The 20991-nt window shown below is 43.4% G+C and overlaps 1 protein-coding gene across 1 annotated transcript in view; it reads left to right on the forward strand.

Annotated features, from left to right (window-relative positions):
* LOC126397364 (phospholipid phosphatase-related protein type 4) overlaps positions 1–20991 on the forward strand; it is a 43025-nt gene that overhangs the window by 15442 nt on the left and 6592 nt on the right. Inside the window, exons 2-4 of the mRNA XM_050056073.1 lie at positions 9345–9530; positions 15691–15820; positions 16026–16221. Of these exons, the coding sequence (XP_049912030.1) occupies positions 9345–9530; positions 15691–15820; positions 16026–16221 (512 nt within the window). The remainder of the gene's footprint in view (positions 1–9344; positions 9531–15690; positions 15821–16025; positions 16222–20991) is intronic.

The following is a 20991-nucleotide window of genomic DNA, read 5'->3' on the forward strand; positions in this document are numbered from 1 at the left end:
TTTTTCTTCAGATAAATCTGATAATTGTTGCTCGGCCTCTTTACTCATTTATTTAGTAGAGTGTCCACACACCTTCTCATTCTACATATACATAGAGGTATACTGGTGGCTTTACAGCCTACATTTTATTCATTATCTCTGATCCCCACGCTCAATTTGGTCGTTGCGACAGTGCGACGCAACACCGCTGACGCTAGGTGGCGCCAAGCTAAAAACAACAAATCCTATCCGTTGCCTCTTTAACATCACTGCATGCGACTGAAGTTGAAGAAACGTTGCGTAAATCAAATCTATCGTGCATCTTTTTGGAGCTCAAAAACCGCCAAGAACAAAAAGCTGGCACAGAATGCTGCTCAGTTTGGTTCACTTGTTTTTTGTTTTTTTTTAAATTAAATTCTTTGACACTTGATTGAAATGAGCTTTAAATATCAATCATCAAAAACAAAAGCAGGATCAGTCATTTCCTCCTCCTGCCTACAGCTCCAACTCCAAAACAGTTGGGACGCTGTGTAAATCATAAAGGAACACAGAATGCAGTGATCTGCAAATTCTTTTTGATCTTTCTTGAACTGAATACAGCACAAAGACGAGATATTTAATGTTCAAACTGATAAACTTTATTGTTTTTGTAGATATACACTCATTCTGAATTTGATGCCTGCAACACGTTCCAAAAGAGGTGTGACAGCAGCATGTTTCCCACCGTGTGACGTCACCTTTGCGTTTAACAACACTCAGTCAGTGTTTGGACACTGAGGACGTCAACTGTTAAAGTTTTACACTGGAACGACGTCAGTGTCTCAACAGTCCGGGGTCTCAGTTGCAGTATTTTGCGCTTCATCATGTCCCACACATGTTCAGTGGGAGACAGGTGTGGACTGCAGGCAGGTCAGTCTGGTACCTGCACTCTGTCACTATGGAGACACGCTGTTGGGACACGTCACAATGTGTCTCATTGTCTCGCTGGAATAAGACGGGACATCCCTGAAAGACACGTCGTCTGGATGGCAGCATATGTTGCTCCAAAACATGGATGTACCTTTCAGCATTCATGGTGCCTTCACAGATGTGAAGTTACCCATGATGCACCTCTCCATCCCATCACAGATGCTGGCTTTGAGCTGGTAACAATCTGGATGGTCCCGGAGGACAGGACGTCCATGATGGACTAGTCAGAACACTTTGTGTCAGTCCGTCTCAGATGAGCTCAGAGAAGTCTGGATGTTGTTGATATCTGGCTTTCACTCTGCATGGTAGAGTCTTCACTGTCATTGGTAGATGCAGCGATGTGTTTACTGACAGTGGTTTTCCAGAGTGTCCCTGAGCTCATGTAGTAATATCCTTTATACAGTCAGTCAGTTTTTGATGAAGTGCAGCCTGTAATGGATTGTAGACGGTAACATCACTCAATTCTCTAAACATTTAAACTGTTGCACTATCTGTCCACACAGTTTGTCATTAATTGGTGAACCCTGCACCTGCGACTAAAGTGTTTCATACAGGTGTTTTCATTCAACAGCTTCCCGTCTTTTCTCACTCCTGTTCCAACCTTTTTGGAGGTGTTGCAGGCATCAGATTTTGATTTATATTTACAAAAAAACACAATAAAGTTTGTCAGTTTGAACATTGAATATGTCGTCTTTGGACTGAACTCATTTGTAAAATAGGTCAAGAGGAATTCATCCTGCAGAATGTGTTCATTTGTATGCTTGATGTCAGAAATATTTACTGATAGTTTAATGTTGTTTACTGTGATCAGAGCGGCACATGCATAAATCTTAATGAGATGGTTAATGACTTCTTTCCGCACACTGGCGAGTTTCAACATTAAATGACTCACTAAACTCACCATAGAAAGGAATCATGAGCATGTGTAGAGACTGAAGCGTATCAAATATGATTAGCTGCTCTCGGCCTCAGCAAATCACGCCGCACTTTCAAAATAACAGGATGTGACATGAAATATCCTGCAGAAATCTCCTTTGAAGTACGGAGTGTACAGTATTCCTCCTAGAGCAGCTTCATCTGCAGAGGATGAGCGGTGCCAGTGCTGACACCACTGACCTATATTTCTCATTTCCACAAGCTGAGATGCTCGGCAAAAGGTGAGGGAGGATGATGGTGAGCCAAGAAAACGGACCTGAGAGAGGGGGAGGAGGGAGGATGAAGGAGGGAGGCAGTGTGGAGCTCAGTGGGGGGGCTGCTTGAGCTGGTTTTAATATGGAACACACAGGCAGGTTTCCTCCTGCGTGCAGGTTGCTTCATCTGTTAAGTCATCCACTGAAGACCCCATACACAACACGCTACATTATATGAGCATCTTTAAACAAGTTTAATCTTCCCTTTGTCGTCCTGTGGCACAAAATGACCACACGTTATTATTCTACACTGGCAGCTGTTTGTAAGGAGCCCAACATGCATCAGATCCCTCCAACGTTGCATGTTCTTCCAGCATTCTTGTTCAGTCTTTTCTCCTTGGTTTGATCAGTAAAAGCTGTCATGACCAAGCTGCATGAGATCAACCGTGGTTTGTGCCTGTACACAGGGATTTAAGTTCTCCGTCGCTACGATGGATTTCCATCAGCTGGATTCCAGGGAGGCGGGGCCGTCTCAGAGCGGGTGTGAGGCCCTGTGCATTGACATAAATGTGCATGAAGCACAGTCATTCACACAGATATTCTAGTTTTACTGCACGCGCAATTTCGGTGCAGTACATTTTTATCAAATAGAGGAATACATCTTACAACTGCAAAAAGCACGCAGGCTTAAGGCGGATTTATACTTGTGGGTCAGCTCTATGCAGAGCCAACGCCGTAGCCTACGCACATGGCCTATGATGTTACGAGCATTTATACTTGTGCAATGGGGTTTCTGTGAAGTGCTATAAAGATGATTTGATTCAAAACACACATTAAACACACATTACACGTGGTTTAATAGCAACAGTTTCTAGGGCTGTAGTCTCCTGGTGGACTAGTCAATTATTTGGTCGCTATGCTCTCGTCCGACCAAATTCTCATTGGTTGAATAATCGCCGTGTTATTTTTCGTCCGACCAAATTCTCATTGGTTGAATAATCGCCGTGTTATTTTCATAAGGAGAAAAGTGCTACATCAACAGCTTTCCAGGATTAATCCATTATTTCCTGCGGCGGGGGGACAGGCTAAGTTACCTGTGAAAATGGGTTGTTTTCAAAACACCCCCGTTGTTGACAGAAAGTTGAACTCGCCCACCCTCACGCTCAGCGTCGCGGTGACGCAGACCTCCTGTCTGTCTCTGTAAGCTGACACCATTTGTGAGTTGTAATGGAGCCAAATTATGTGCCGTTACCTTTGTTACATGTTGCTGTTGTCCCTGGTTTTATATGAGAAGAGGAAAAGATCACTAGGCTAATTTATACAATGTAAAATGCCATAGACTTGTGCTAATAACGTTAGCATGTTGTACTGGTGGGGAAATGTGTCCAGATAAAGACAAGTGTTTGTCTGTGAATGCTGCGAGNCAGATTATTTTTCCCCCACGACTAATCGATTAGTTGAAGATTATGTGCGACTTTAGTCGACCAAGATTTTTTTGGTTGAGCCTAACAATTTCAATTCAACTAACAATTTCAAACACAAGAACACAAATCGACCACAGATTGGATTCACAGACAAACACTTGTCTTTATCTGAACACATTTTCCTGACAAATACAACATGCTAACGTTATTAGCACAAGTCTATGGCATTTTACATTGTATAAATTAGCCTAGCAGCTAGCAGAGATACTTATATGAAGCCAGGATGAATCACATACAAGACTTAAAATCATCTGTATAGTAAAAGTAAATCAGAGCTTTGCTTCCACTGAGGGAAATGGTTTCAGCTTACAGAAACAGACAGGAGGTCTGCGTCACTGTGACGTGTGGTTGCATTTCTGGGGAGGTGCATGTCAGGTTATGGTGAAGGTTACAGCCTATGCTGTTGGTACGGCGTCGATTCAACACAGAAGTATAAATCCTGCTTAAGGGTCAATTCATAGTTCCCACGTGTCCACGAGGGTCTGCTTTTTGTCTGTCTGTTGTCTTTTTGACCCAGCAGCGTCCTCTTAGTTTCACTTTAACACGGTGTCTGCAGGAGGAGGACGGTGAGCTCATGTCCCAGCCGTCCTGTTAACTGCCGGAGGCTGACGTGGACCCTCACTTGTACTGTGAAGAGAAGCACGGTGCTGTCCATGGTTCTGAAACAACAGCTAAGCAACAGTCACATGTTTTACTGCCAGTGATTTTGTTATGATGCCTCCACGCCGGCGATAGCCATGGCCGCCATTATGTTTTCAGACTGTCCGTTAGTCCCATCCTTGTGAACACGGTATCTCAAGAACGCCTCAGGGGAATTTCTTTATTTGGCACAAACGTCCACTGGGACTGACAAGTAAAGTGATCAGAATTTTGTGGTCAAAGGTCAGTGTGACCTCACAACTCAATAATTTATACGCTAATTATGACAAAATTTCACAGGATGAAATAATGAAGGTCAAAAGGTCAAAGGTCAGCTTGACTGTGACATCATCATGTCTTAACGTCATATCTCAGGAACAGAAGGGGAGACATTTGGTCAGATACTGAATTGGTGACTCTAATCTTGAAACTGTGCTGATTGTATAGATCTTCTGTGTGTGAAGCATCCATGTTTTCACTGACATGGATGGACACTGTCAGAGACACGGGTGCGCAGAGGCAAACAGCTGGGGGCAGTCATTCTAGTTGGTATTGGTACACCTAACAATGGGATCACCTTTTCCTTTTCATGTGTTTGCTCCAGATGTCCTAAATCTGCCTGAAGATTGGACTCTTTTTATGAATTTTCATGCCACTGTATGTTAAGATCTCTCTGAACACTCTCAGGTTGTAAATATAGACTTAAAGGTCATATAGTTTTTATTCTCTCCTCCACAGTCTTTTTGATGCCCCCCATCTGTCCAAACATCTTTCGTCCCCTGAGGTGCCACTAATGTTACTGAACTGAGTGGTTCAACAAATGAAACTTCTCTCTTTGTGAGGAAGGAAAGAAAGGAGAGAATGATTGAAAGCCTAAACGGAAAGACAAGAGAACTAGTGTGTCAGTGAATAAACCCCTGGCAGAAATATAAGGCCGATAAAAGAAAGGAAGTGTGCAAACAGAGGCTCTCTGTGTGGTTGTGTGTGTGTGTGTGTGTGTGTGTGTGTGTGTGTGAGTGTTAGTGGCTCAGCTCCCAGCAGGAGTGAGTTGACTTGAAGAGATCCCCCTGTGTTGGGCTCCTAGTGGGGCCCTCCCCCATTATGTTGCTCTACTTAGCATTAGCTGAGCGAGCAGCGCGCCTGCCGCTGTGTAGAAGTGAATCAGGGTATTAAACTGCATGATAAAGCCTGTGGTGCTTTAGGCCACATTCAGCTCCCACTGACGCACCTCGCTGCAGTTCTCTGTGGACACTTTAGTGCCTTCAATTACACATCAGCTTTCTGCCTACACATGCACCTCACTCCTCTGTGGTGCTCTTTAATAGGACACCACAGCGCCTGGGGGGTTGTTAGAAAACATTGGGGAAGAAGTTCTGACACAAAGGAACTGCAGTGTTGAGTTGTGAAATGGAGTCGTCGATACTCGAGTTTTCATTTTCTTGTTAAGTCTCGGTGAGAAATATCTCCGAGCAATTTAGGTGCTCGCGTGTTTCCCCAAGAGATATGCAGCGTTATAATCAGTCTTATATTGACTCGTACGTCTCGTTTATTTGACTCAGTCGTGCCATTTCAGCCCATCCCTCCCCTGATTATGTGATGTAGGATTTTTTATGAGAGGCTATAAAACAAAAATATTGTTTCAATGCAGAAACATGAGAACTGATACGAGAGACTGCCCAGGATGAAATTCATTCCAACAAGGACAAACTGGTTGCTTGTGTTACACAATCCAGACAGCAACTGCAGTAATGGTGCAGACAAGGTGTTTGTTAACCTCACCGGCTGGACGGAGCAAAAACACACAAGCAGAAGCAGCACCAGGCGCAAACACACGTACATGCTTTTCCTTTAACCTCTCTAACTCCGCCAGGACGCTGACGTCCTCGCTCCCCCCTCCTCTGTTAAATGGTATCTCCCAGGCGCACTATGTCATCAAACCATGTGATGTTTGGTGTTGCCGGATTCAGGAAGCTCTTGAGTTTTCAACAATAACATCGTTTTTCTTTTATTTATTCTGTATTTCGCACCAGAGCAGCCTAAACACACAAAGTCCAAAATCGTGATGAGTGGTGACAAGTCATGTCATGCCGTTTTTCAACAGGGAAAAGTTAAAGGATTACTCGCGATCTTATGTGGAGCTGTTAGCAGGATCATAACTTTCACGTTTCATATGGCTTTATTTGGTGATATTTTATGGTGTTTCTGTGTCATAAACAACATCAGCTATCATAATCACACCTGATTTCAATAAGGTACAATGTTTGAAGCTGGCTGAGTGTTGTTTGATCACTGATAGTACTGTTTTGAAGCCGAGTGACCGACTTGTCATTTGGAGCTCCGCCTGNTTCAGAAGCTACAGTCATTTAAATTTGGGTATGTCATTTTAGGCGTTTTTGCTACAAAATGGGGGTGGAGAACAATTACCATGGGCCAGACTGACCAACGCCCTCATTTCTATGTCCTGTTGGGGTCACAGACAGGTTAGTCTGCCACCTAGTGGCCAATGCAACAAGGTGTATCACAAAACAAATATTTCTCACAGGTGCCAAAAATGACTGCCTTTGAATCATATCAGTAAGCTCATTCAAACATATGAACATCACTGTTTTCTGAGAAGGTCCTGTACATTTTTAAGCAAATATTTAATGTACAAAACAACTGTTTGTATATCAACTACACACAATGTGTTACCTTGAATTCATGAAGAATACTTTGGGTTTTTCTGCATGCCTCCATTCTTAACAGAGAATCTGACAAAGGCAAGGGTAAGCAAACCCGGACAGCGTTCAACACGGCAAAACTGTATCAAAACATCTGTTTACAAAATGTCACACAACTCACGCAGTATAATCCAAGTCTCATTTATCCAGTCGTGTGCTCAGTACTTCACAAACACATGCTTTTGTTGTAAAACATTGATGATGATGATATAAAACACGTCAGTCCAGACAGTCTCATGCACGGCCGAGTAGTGTGTCTGAGTGCGTGCTCAGGCTGCTCAGGGCGTGCTGCTCGCAGGTGCAGGTGTTTGGGAAGTGCCGAGCATACGACTGGATAAGTGGTAAATGGACTGCACTTGTAACGGGCTTTTGTAGTCTTCTGACCACTCAAAGCACATTTACACTACACGTCACACACTGGTGGCCGAGGCTACCATACAGGGTGCCTACTCAGTAACCATTCACACACACTCACACACCAGTGGAGCAGTTTGGGGTTCAGCATCTTGCTAAACGATACTTTGGCACATGTACCAGAGGAGTGTTTGTACATGCAGCTCCAAACTGTTTTGATATAGTGTTGCTGTTGTTAAATGTGGACCCCAATGACTTCAATTCATAAGGCATGTTTGGCTTTTTTTGGATTCATGAGAGAAAACCAAAGTTTTCTTAATAGATTCAAGGTAACACAGCTGCGTAATGGATTTACAAATGGTCATTTTTTGCGTAAGTATTCTTTCAAGATGCTTGTCACACACAGTAGGCACAGTTTTCTGATTACATTAGGACAGCTGAATACAATGTGCCAGAGTCAGCCATGCTGCCCCCAGGAAGTGCTCCAGGCTCTGAATTCAATTTTCGTAGTGGCAAAAAAGTACATTTACACCATCATGTGATGCCATGTGGCCCAAAAAGACTTTTTCTCAATGACTTATATGCTGAAAGGGACATCTGTAAATCAGCGGGTACATTTTTTTGAGTGCCACAACCCACCCAAAATGACTTGTTTTACTACTGGGATTTGATCCATTCTGTCCGATAACATTTGGGCAGTCCAGAGCTGGGTTGGGAGAGAGTTACTGCCCCGAGTGAAAGAGTTCAAGTATCTCAGGATCTGGAGTGTGAGATGGATAGGTGGCGTCAGCAGTGATGGGGGCGCTGCGTCAGACTGTGGTGGTCTATGTCCCAACCCTCAGCTATGGTCATGAGCTTTGGATGGTCACCGAAAGAATGAGATCACAGATACAAGCAGTCGAAATTAGTTTCCTCCGTCCACCAACAGATATCCAGGCCAAAACTTCCTCTTCCATGTGCCAGTCTTTGTCAGCAGGTCATATAGCAACTTGAGACAGGTCTGGGCTCATCTCTGTAAACAGATATCCTCATATGAAGGCTGATGAATTAGAAAAAAGCTAATAAAAAGCTGAACCATCTTGAGCCGATAGCCGATGGGTTCTGACATTGCTTTCAAGCCAATGTGTTCCGCCTCTTTGCTCTCCATATGGACTGTTTGCCTGCATGCAACCAAGGCCTGCTCAAACATAATTGGTCAAAACCAGAATGCTTCCAATACCAAAATCTTGACCCGCTGCCGACAGATTCTGCACATATGCAGATATCTGTCTCTGGAGACTACACAGACTCAAACCAGCAAGAGACAAAGATCTTTTTTCGTAAGCAGCTTTCATAGAAATGAACAGATGCTATCTTTATGTTTCTAGCTTCCCTCCTTCATTCATGTGGCCTGCAGTTTGGGTTTGTCTGTCCTCTCAGCTCCACAGCTCTGCTCTCTCTGTCCTCCTGACAGGACTGGATACTCACTAGTGACATGACAGTGTAACAGGTCAGTGGTGAAATCGCTGCAGCCATTCAGCAAAGCAAAGCCACACAGAACCAGCGAAGCCCTCTGCAGAGTTGAGCTTGGCTTTCTTCCACAGACCGCTGAAGCACTTTGATTTGCCCAACTGAGAAATCAGCGCCAGCTTTATTACCCTGACTTTATTTCATGCTTGGGATTGAACTGCTGTGTTATGATTGGTTTTTTATGATAGTGAGATCTCAAGCTGGTTATAATAAACATGAAGTGTTTCTCATTGCCTTCGTTGGGATGAGGAGGATTCATACAGAAGATTTGAGATGAGCTCAGTGGAAGCACTCGATGTTCAGAAGAGCAATTAATTCCACATGCCGTCTTCCATCACCCAGCTCCATCCTCAGGTCATGAAAACTATTTTCCATGCCTTCGTCCTCATTATCAAATCAAATTAGCATGGTCATTGAACCATAGGTTATGGGGACATTCACTGCTTGTTCTTCTATGTATTTATTCATTGGCAGTCTGTTGAAGCTCCTCCTGCCTCTGCTGTTTATGAACTCCATTACATCTTGTGCTTTCTGTCTTCTCCTGTCGTGTCCATCAACAGCTGCCGATTCTGGTATCGTCTGTGGTCAGTCTCTACTTCCTGGAGTGGACGGATGTGTTCAAGCCGGTGAAGTCTGGCTTCAACTGCCATGATCGCAGCCTTAGCCTTCCCTACATCGACCCCAACCACGAGGTCATTCCCCTGCTGATGCTGCTCAGCCTGGCCTTCGCCGGACCCGCCATCACGGTAAGGTTTAACAGCGAGACAGAAAACTAAACTGCTAACCTTAGATCAGAGGGATGAGCACGGGGACGAACGCTCCGTGCAGGGAAAGTAGTGGCAGCTTCTGCATCTGAGGACAGACGGGATGGACATTGACAGTATCTGGAATATGATGTGTCAATAATAACATGTTGAGTAAAACACCGCAAAGCAAGTGGTAATCATCCTGAACATCTGAAGCCTGTGAGTTTTGTGTGTTGGTGATAGCCATGGCCCGAGACATTATGTTGTTAGGTTGTCCGTCCATGCGTCTGTCTGTCTCATTCTCGTGAACGCGATATCTCAGGAAAGCCTGTAGGGAATTTCTTCAAATTTGGCACAAACATTCACTCTGAGATGAGGATGAACCGATTACAATTTGGTGGTCATAGGTTAAAGGTTAAGGTCACTGTGACCTTGTCTGTCTCATTCTAATGACTGCAATATCTCATGAACACCTAGAGGGAATTTCTTCAAATTTGGCACAAACAGTCACTTTAAGATGAGGATGAACCGATTAGAATATGGTGGTCAAAGGTCAAAGGTTAAGGTCACTGTGACCTGATTAAACATGTTTTTGGCCAGGAATTCACAAGCCGATTTTGACAGCACGTTTTGGCCAGGAATTCACAAGCCGATTTTGACAGCACGTCATACAAATGTCTGATCGGATAAATGTATGAAGTGTTAGCATTTTCTATCCAAAAGGTCAAGTGTCAGCTTCACTTAAACATCATAATGTTTTGCAAAAACACTTCTCTGGCCGTGACTCAGCGTCATATCTCAGGAACAGAAGGGGAGATATTTGGCCGTATGCTGAATTGATGACACTAATCTTGGATGTTCACCTTGAAACTATGCTGATTGTATATGTCTCCTGTGTGTGAAGCATCCATTTTTTCACAGTCATGGATGTAAACTGTAACTGCAACTTGACAAGTTTGCGAAGGAATACAACTGCAAGGTGAAAATTCTTTGCCATTTTTATGTTACTGTTTAATTTGTATGTTTGACCGGGGGGTCAGGCTATGGCGTCACACAAAAAACCCGAACCCTAACCCACCTACACACTGTATCAAAAGCCTCTGGCATGAATTCCTTCTAATACTGACACACACAGAACACACACACACACTCATGTCCTTATATTGTAGATGTGGAGTGTGAGTGGAGCTGTGGGCCGGCAGGACGGGCCCCTCCAGGCTGGGAGAGCTCGCTGACTGTTGATCTGTATTATCAGCTATGATCCTGTCCACCGCAGGCCAGACACACTTTTCTGGCATGCACATTTATTGTGACCAGTCAGGCATGTCATCACTTCCTTGGAGGCTTCTGGGAGCAAACACACACGCACACACACACACACACACACACACACACACACATGCATATACGTTCCAAATGCTTGAAAGGTGCTTGTGAACAATACATTGTATTGCATTTATTGTATTGTATATGACGGCCTGAAAAGTGTATATGTGAAGTTGTAAAATTGTGAAGTTGACTTTTGAAATTTGGTTATAAAATATCATCACTTCAACATTATATTCAATCAGACTTGTCATAATTAGTGTATGAATTCATGGGTTATGGCAAAAAAACATGTTCTGTGAGGTCACAGTGACACCCACATTCTCATCAGTTCATTCTTAATTCCAAGCGTACATTTTTGTCAAATCTGAGGAAAGTCTTTTTGAGATAAAGCACTCATGAGAATGAAATGGATGCAAGGCAGTGTTAATTTGGTTGATTAAAACTATGATGAAAATGTTTTTAACAACAATTTTCCATAACAAAAACGAGACAATGACGAGCTAAAAATAGATCTTGGTGATAAGAACTAAGACGTGATGAAAATGTTAGTGGTGGACTATCGGACACTGAAAGCCGAGAGCGCCCGTGACTCTGATTATCTTCAGGCTGGTAAACTCCAGTAAATAGTCTGCACCAGGATGTTTGGGTTGGTGCGAGTTGTGAGCTGTAATTCAGCAGTAAATAATCAGCCGTGTGTCTGACTGTGGATGGTGGAGCTGCTGAATGGATTTGTGGAGTTTGTTAGTTGCAGTGGTGGCTGTTAGCAGCTAGCTCCTCTTGTTAGCTGCTGAATGGCAGTGGAGCTAGCAGCCACTGGCCACTTGACTTCACAGCTGATCCACGCAGGACTCAGGAGAAGGTGTTTAAACCTCCAGACTAACATGTTGCACATGAAGAAACAAGTTATGTTTCTGCTTCTTAACAGTCACATGGATAAGTCAGAGTTTACAATGAACCTGGGGACAAATCCTAGTTGGCTCACATTAGTTATTTGTTGAGAGCATAAATAGAGAGATGTTGAGCTTTTCAAATGATGATCAGTAAGTGTGTGCTCGTAAATCAGCCCTTAAACCTGTCACACACTGCTGGAGACATGACACACACATTATTTTATACAATCTGTCACCTTGAGTCTGATTTATGATCCATGAATCAGCCTCACTGGATTAGTTTAAACAGAGAAACACATATAGAAAACATCAGGACTAAAACATTTTGCATTTTCGGCGACTAAAACTATGAAGGATAAAATGACTAAGACTAAATCTAAAATGGTTGTCAAAATGAATACCAATCAGCGCTCGACAGTGCGATCGTTTCACTCGCATTTGCGACTAAAAATAGGTGTGTGCGAACTGTAAAAAATATTTAGGGGCACATGTGCGCATAAAAAAATCAGCCGAAGCAGCCTATATTTTTGTCAATAAAAAAATATGATAATCTAACCGATAATCTGTTGGAGGAACTCCAGCCACCTTCCCTCTTCCCCGTGTGACACAGTTATGGGCGGTTTTCAAAGCCACTGTCGGCACAATGAATATAAGTCACTGATGCTCATAAGCTGCATGGTTTTTGTAACAGTTGTTGTACATATTGAGCACTGCAATTAAAGCAATGTTAATGTGCTTGTGTCGACCGCGATTGAAATATGGCTTTCTACATGCTGATCACATGTATTGATAAAGTACTGGCCTGGCTGGCAGAGGTTTTATCGCTCTTACTCACAGTAACAAGCGTAGCTGTCGTCACCTAGAGTAATCTTGAAGTTATATTCCCTTCATCTGCACCGCGGCCTCTCTGCTGTCTGACTTGACTCTGTTGAGTTTGTGTGTGTGCGCGCTGTGAGGAGGAGGTCAGCCCTGACATGCAGAGAGCAACTCATTTCTGAGTTTCGAAAATGAATAAATAAATAAAGCAATCGGCCTAATCATGTATGTTCAAAATGCTATAAGGCTACTTTACCTGTTCTGAAGACGTGATGATCGCACATTACACGGCCAGCTTGTGTTGTCAAACAAATGCACGTGCAGAAAGATTTTTGCGACAGTTGTAACAGACAAGACCGTTTTCATCTGTAGGGGGACCCTGTGAGGTAAAAGTAGTGATGGCCAAATGAAGCCTCATGAAGCATTTTCTTTATTTTCTGAGCCCACTAGATGGCGCTCATGGTTTAAAGAGAGAGGCTCAAAGAATGGCAATTCAGTGTGCTTTCAACCTTTTGTTGAACAAAAACCGCCATCTAGTGGGCTCAGAAAATAAAGAAAATGCTTCATGAGGCTTCATTTGGCCATCACTAGTAAAAATGCAATCCTCCACTGTGTTGATTTAAATGAGAAGGATACATTTTATCCTTTGTACAGGGTAACATTTAAGATTTATGCAGAAATATGAGATTCATCCAATATTTCCTTACATTACTTTGTTCGTACTCTGCAAACACAGTCTAAATCTATTCAATTATTCAGTCATTAAAAAAACACTTTAATAGGCAACAATAAAACGTGCACTCATGTGACGCGCTGTCCTCCTCATCACTTGATGTTATAATTAAAATATTCCTCTATTAGTGCTGAGTGTCCCACTGCAGTCTATGAGAATGTCCATATTGAAATGCAACAGTTATGGTCTGGTGGTGGAGCGACTCTTTGGCTGTGAGTGAAGAGTTTAGGTGTCGTTATGGCGTCGCTGTTTTTACCTTAACAAGAATACACAGTAAAATCACACAGACAGTAGAACAGTCAAAATTAGCCAATGTAATGGACGAAATGTTCACGAAATAATTTAGATTCCAGAAAAGTAAAAAAAAAATGGAGAGGAAACAGCTGTTTCCTTTTTGCTGGAGCAAAAGATGGAGTACATTTCCCAGATAAACCCTGGTTCAGAGACTCATAAGTCCAGTGTGTCAGTTTCAGTATTATGCAGATCCCTGACGGCCTTCATCTAAGTACCCATAATCCCCCTCTGGCCATCACTGTAGCTGCCTTGCTTTTTCCTCTCTCCATCCATGTTGAGGATGAAGGCTGAAAGCATGAATGCCTGAGGACGGAGGATGTAGAGGTTAGGAAACAGACAGAGCTATGAACTGATACTGCGTGCTGTACAGGGCCAATATGTGTAGGCAATGAAATACTGACTATAATATTAACATCACAGTTAGCCACAGCACAGAATTCACACATATGAGCAGTTAAACTCCTCTGTGCAACATTATAAACATTTATACACACGTTTCTTTCCATCCTTCTTTGTCTGCAGAGATCTGTGATCCGACATCGTTGCTGTGCAGATAGCCAGGTATCCCACTGCAACGCCACGTGTCCACCTGGAGGAGTGTGTATTTGTGTGTATGAGTGTACTACACAGGGAGGAGCTGTCCTGGCCAACAATCTTGGCTTACTGCAGAGCTTTGGAGGGCCATAGATAGGCCGCGCTGTGGGATACCGCCCACTTAAAAACAGCCACGGGTGACGGCGTTCTAAGATTCATATGTTGCTGTTTACAACCTGGCTCAAAGGCTGCGACTCAGGGAGACCAGACGAGTGTACGAGTACGGCCCGATCACACAGAACGCATTTTGCAGGTTGCAAAACACGAGTTGCACTGCACTGCCTTTCTTTTTTCTTAAAATTGAATGCCACCAGTAAAAAAACACTTGCTGCTCCTTTTTATCGTTGCCACCTCCTTACCCTGACCTGCACGTGTAATTAATCTCCTGTTTTTTGCTGTCTGTACCCTGCAGTAATCTGTGTGTAGCTGCTGCCATGTTGAGGCAGAGGGTACTGTCTGTAGCTCTGGTTGAGGGTGAGAGGCTGTCAGCAGATAAACAGAGATCTGTGTGGGTACATGAGACCCTAAAAAAGAGGCTGGATCATGGGGAGTACCACCAGTTGGTCCAGGAGCTTCTCCTCCATCATGGACGTTTACAGGCATATTTTAGGATGACTCAGGGGCAGTTTGACAACCTGCTGTCTAACATCAGGTCGTATAGCTCTGGGTATCCAGCAACCACTACCACCAGTTTCTCCTCCATTGTTTACCAACTGTAAACTTGTTGTCGTGACCACCACAGAAGCCCCGCCTCTCAAATCATCCCATTGGACAATGGGGGAAAAAAAAGCAGAGATGACGTGGGGCTTCTCTGCTCTGAGTTGAAGTTTTTTCAACTCGAGGAGTTCAGAGTGTTTCAGCAAAAACAGCAGCTGCCTGGAGCGCAGAAACACAAGGCGAGTAGCAACGTGAAAACAGCGAGCAAAAAGCTTCGTTCTCATTAAAAGCTCATAGACTTTGCATTGTGATGATGTCACAGATTTCTAAAATGCTTCTCTCGGCTTGAGGAAAGTTTATAAATAGAAAACCACCATAGCTTAAAAAAATAGAAAGATTCATAATTGTCCTGTCAACAGTTTTACAGATGTCTCTTTTACAGGGGGGGAAATGCTTTTTGGGCTGCAGGGTTTTTTGCCGCCATGAGTGGCCACTAGGAAAAAATCTCTACAAGCCTGAGTTGCTTTGCTGCAGGCCTGAGCTCCTCCAGCTGACAACCCTCCATTTGGTACATGCAGCACACAATTAGAAACAGCAGCACCAGGATGCAGGACCTCTAATGGAACAGAGGGCTCCAAGCATGATGTAGAAATACTTACTCTGCATATAGAAATATGAATGTCACAAATACATCACAAAAAATGTCCAGGGTGGAGCCTGCCTCTCACCCAGTGCATGCTGGGATAAGCTGGCCCTTGTGAACAAGCAGGAAACTGCCCTCATGTCCAGGATAAATCACCCACTGCTGCATGCAGCGCCATGTGACCGCTGTGTATTGTGTTAACAGATAATGATCGGAGAGGCCATCCTGTTCTGCTGTCTGTCTCGGAGGAAGAGTGGCGTCGGGGCCGAGGCCAACATCAACGCCGCGGGCTGCAACTTCAACTCCTTCATACGCAGAGCTGTTCGCTTCGTCGGTACACTGATTTTTTTCTGTCTATAACCTGGTCTGAAAGGATGGGAACTGTATGCTCATGAGTCATTTAGCAACACAGAACCAGAGCCAACACTAACTTACACTAACCACTGAAGCCAGAATGTGTTTTAAGTGTGTCGTGTTTACACCTCTGTCTCAACGCTCCGCCTGTTTCCCAACCTTGACATCACATCCTTTTTCCTCAGGCGTTCATGCTTTCGGTCTTTGTGCCACCGCCCTCATCACCGACATCCTCCAGCTGATGACGGGCTACCCAACACCCTACTTCCTCACTGTGTGTAAACCCAACTACACCACGCTCAACGTCAGCTGCGAACAGAACCCCTACGTCATGGAGGATATCTGCTCAGGGGCGGACCCTGCAGCCATCATCCAGGGGAGGTAAGACGAGATAGAGACTGCCACTGAAAGCTTCAGGGAACCACGCTGGTTGTGTTTAAGTCAAGAGGATCAGAGTTTGTGTTTAACAGAAGCACTTTACTATGAAGTGCACTGAGATGCATCGCAAGCAAATTATAAGGCAAATGTTACTGGACAAGAAAGCAAGAAAGGTAAAGCGAAAAAATCACTGATTCTCAAATATTTAACAACAGAGGTCTTTACGTGAAACAGGCATACATAAAAGATGAGCCTCTATTTTTAATGATTTTCAGTTTCAATCATTAGTATTAATCATTTTTTATTACACTCAGTCATACTCAGCACTCTGCTGCTCTCACAGACCCCTCTCTGACAGAAATACTCTCTACGTTCTTCTTTTCTCTTGCTTATTTACACACACAACCCCAACTTCAGAAAAGTTGGGACACTGTGTAAAACAAAATTAAAAATAGAATGCAATGAGTTGCAAATCCTTTTTGACCTATATTCAGTAGAATACAAGACAAGATATTTAATGCTCACACTGATAACTTGGTACATACGCTCATTCTGAATTTGATGCTGCAGCATGTTCCAAAAGAGTTTGGACAGCAGCATGTTTCCCACTGTGTGACATCAACACTCAGTCAGTGTTTGGGAACCGAGGACACTAAGGCCCTGTCCAAATACCCGCACTTGCGCCCTGAGGTCTTCCCTGAATTGCACTTGCCGAAAGTGCAGTTAGGGGCGTAAGTGCGCAAGGGACTGACGCTGTTTAAAAAGAAGAATTGGGACAGTTGTGTACACGTCACTTCCGTTTGGGTCCAGCTGGTCCGTCTCCTAGGAGACGAAACATGGCGTTAGAGGAAATAATGTTGTTCGCAGCACTGCTGCTGCAAATGATAAATAGATACAGGCAGCGAATGATGAGGAGGATCAGGAGCCGCAGAAGGCGGCATCTACATCAGATCCAAGTATTGATGCTGATGCCCAACCAACTGGTAAATTAAATTTTACTCTTGAATTTACCTGTTAATAATGTGTATATTAGCTGTAACGTCTTTTTTACTCTACTGTTAACGTAGCCTAGATTACCGTTATTACTATTATAACATTTTTTGTTTGTGGTAAATTGTGATATAAAATAAACTATAAAGACATACGGTAATGAAATAATAATTAAACACAGAATCAAAACTGTAAAGTGATGTGGACTGTCATACAAACCTCCAGTCAACTGTAAACTGTATATTATTTCATAATTAACGCCCTGTCATGTATTATTAAGTCCACAACAGCAGAACCGGCTTCGTACCTTCATCTCTCTCGTCTTCAATTGTTGAGGACAAAATGGATCAGCAGAGTGTTGTAGTTAAGTTGTGGTGCAAAAGCACAAGTAGGACAACACAGGGGTATGTGGGAAACAAACATTACAGCTTCTGTTCATTGTAAACACAACTTCTTCTTCTTCTTCTTCTTCTTCTTCTTCTTCTTCTTCTTCTTCTACTTCTGTACTTCCGGCAGACCAGACGCTATAGGCAGGTTGAGTGTTGCATTAAAACATTTTAGAGAGACCTACAGGTCGTCAAACTGCATCCACACAAAACACCAGGAAAAGGAACCACAGTAAATTCGTCGCACATTATCTGCTGATTTTTGGGAGGGCGACAGCAAAATAACAACAAATGACCAAGAATCAGCAGCCATCACCCTGCAGAGTCGTTATGCCTCGTAACACCATGAGAGGAGCAGTTAGCAGGTTTCACCTAATTACCACACTTTGCCTTGATGCGTACGAAGGAATCTGCTGATTGTTGTTTTTTATTGTTGGTGTTGCTGGAATCTGCTCCAGAGCCGAATTATTTTGGTCACAGAGAGAGAGGAAGACAGAAAGAGGGGGATAGCCTTTTGATGTTCTTGTTAATGAGATTACAAAGACAAACACTGACATGTTTCTGTGATTATGCATGGGTTTTGGAGAAAACCAGATCATTATGATGCTTTCTTCTCTGCGTCGAGGCCTGTTGGAAACAAAGAAAATATTATTTGTTTCCTGAAATTATGTAAACCATGACCTCAAAGTGAGTGATGGCATTTAAATAATACTTCAGCCACAAAATGACCATTTACATATTAATTATTCATGTCGTGGTGCCAGGAATTCATGAAGAAAACTTTCTCGCATGCCTCTGGTGGACGAAGAATCAGAAAAAAGGGGACCACGTTAAATCACAGCAAACGGCACAAGACTTAAATTATACTTTGCAAATTGTGTAAGAGTTTGTAGACAGATGATTTGATGTAGTTTTGTTGGTGTAAAATGGGGTCCCATGTTAACTCCAATTAATCGACAGTGTTTTCTCACATACGTCGTTCACTGGAGCGATGTGAGAAAAACAACTACATACGTATATGTGTGTATTCTTGTCTCATCAGCGTCAGAAAAGTTTCAAGTATTGGTCCTGATGAAACATCTCGACCAGTTTCAAGACATCACTGTAGTCCAGAGGTATTTTATTACAATTCAAAACTGTCCAGATACTAAAATTTCCTCCCAGCCAAGGTAGTAGTGGTGTACCCCTACATCTATTAAATAAGATCAACAACTTACATCTCTGTTTCATACTTATAAATACCGTTAAGACATAGATACATTTAACTTGTATGGCACTTGGAAAAAGTGCAAAGACAGATTTGAGCAGCCCCTTTCTCTCTTTTTCTCTATGTCCTTTCCTTGTGACACAAATGAGCCTGTGACCGTCCTGTAGTTCAGTCTTGGCTCAGATTGAGTTGGTGCCATTCTCATGCACATGTGAGCCTCAAATGGTACTTTGTTTAAATAATGCTTGTAGCAGAGAAAGCTGACACACAGCTTTAAAGGGACAGTGTGTAACATTTTCAGTTGTTTATTGGCAAAAATCGATGTCTGCATTCATAAACATGTCATCACTGGTGTTTCATTACCTCCACCAATAATCTGACTTATTCTCGTAAAAGGAGAATTTCGGATTTGTTTGTACTTTGTGCGGGCAAGTCGTCTGGGGGGTTCCATAACGTTTCGCCATCTTGAGAATGCACCCGCCAGCGAGGGACATACCCCGGCAAATCTGAAACACATACCCACTCTTTGAGCATAATGCAGGATCATGCACATGCAGCATCACGGGAGACGGAATCCTCGTCGCCAAGAAAGCGCAAAAGGGAATCAAAAAGGCAACGTGATCGGAAAAAACGAGGGTCAACATCAGGGCAGCCTTTCCCAGGTGGAGAGAGCTGCTGAAGGAGAAAGGTAATGCAGTCACAGGCCAGTGATGCGAGGAGAGGGATGAGGTGTGTGAGGTTGAGCCACTTGTCAGTTGTCAAAAGACAAGACGTGATTGGTTTGTTTCGATTTACACCCGCCCCAACAGTCCTACGCTGTACACACAGCCAGCATGGTGAGGAGGGGGTTTGTCAACTCGCGTCACATGTGTGTCTGTGTAGGAGCCTGAATGAATACTCCATGAAGTATCGGATGACATGGTTTCATCAATGTTGTCATAGCTTTTTGGTACACAGCGGCTACCGTAGTTGCAGTACGCGTTTGAAACAGTGAGGTGCTAGAGTGCGCTATGTGTTTGACTGCAATATATGATTTCCAGGTTAGATGGAAGTCTGTAGCCCACTCTGTCTCTGATTAAACCAGAGACCTTAATGGAGATTGGTTTGGTGTGTGTGTGTGTGTGTGTGTGTGTGTGTGTGTATGTGTGTGTGTGTGTGGCAGACAGCATAAGGATGAGGGCGGAGGCGATGAGGCTAGTTTCGACCTGTGTTTTTGGGACACACATAGGTTCTGGCTGCAGACTATGGGGGTCTAAATATAACCCGTGCTCCTGGCATAAACACTGTCTTCCACTCTCTCTGTGGCAGCTTTAGCTCCAGTCTCATTTGCAGAGCAGCATGAAAAGCTATTTTGCTGCAGTGGTTGTGCACCAAGGGTATTATTAACCTATTTTAACAGCAGAAGGACTGTTGCTTGGTTTGGCTCAAGTCGACTTGACTCACTTTGGTACCAAGTCCTTTTCTCTGTTTCATCTTACACGGTGGATAGTACTCCCTCAGTGTAGCCAGGATTCTCAGCTGATCATCATAGTGACGCCGTGTGAACCTGCCATGACATCATCTTCAATCCGACTCTCACTGAATCTGTTCACTGGCAACCAATGAGAGGAACCCCTGCATCTTGTCAGCCGTACAGCGGGGTAAATTTGGGTCAAGTGCACAAAGAAATTGCGGTCGTATTGACGCTAGCTTGAATGTTTCAAGGATGACCTGTGTCACAATAATTTCCTCCAAGCAGTCCGGTTCAGTTCAGTTCGGTACACATTTAGTCCGTTCCCACAGTGAAAGTTGTGGATGGTACCAACAGAAGCGTTCCTTAGCGTCCCCATGTTTGCAAGTTTACCTAGCACACAGATGTGGTACTAAAAGGTGGAGCTAGAAACCCTGCAGTCTGATTGGTCAGTTTAGTTTTTATATGACACACACTTTTAGTAATGAGTGGATCCTCAAGTGTTTAAAAATATATATTTAAAGAGGCAACAGATAGGATTCTTTTTTTTTTTTTAGCTTGGCACCACCTAGCGTCAGTGGTGTTGTGTCGCACTGTGGCAACGACCAAATTGAGCGTGGGGATCAGAGATAATGAATAAAATGTAGGCTGTAAAGCCACCAGTATACCTCTATGTATATGTAGAATGAGAAGGTGTGTGGACACTCTACTAAATAAATGAGTAAAGAGGCCGAGCAACA

Source organism: Epinephelus moara, chromosome 11, assembly GCF_006386435.1.
Source record: "Epinephelus moara isolate mb chromosome 11, YSFRI_EMoa_1.0, whole genome shotgun sequence".
NCBI lineage: Eukaryota > Metazoa > Chordata > Actinopteri > Perciformes > Serranidae > Epinephelus > Epinephelus moara.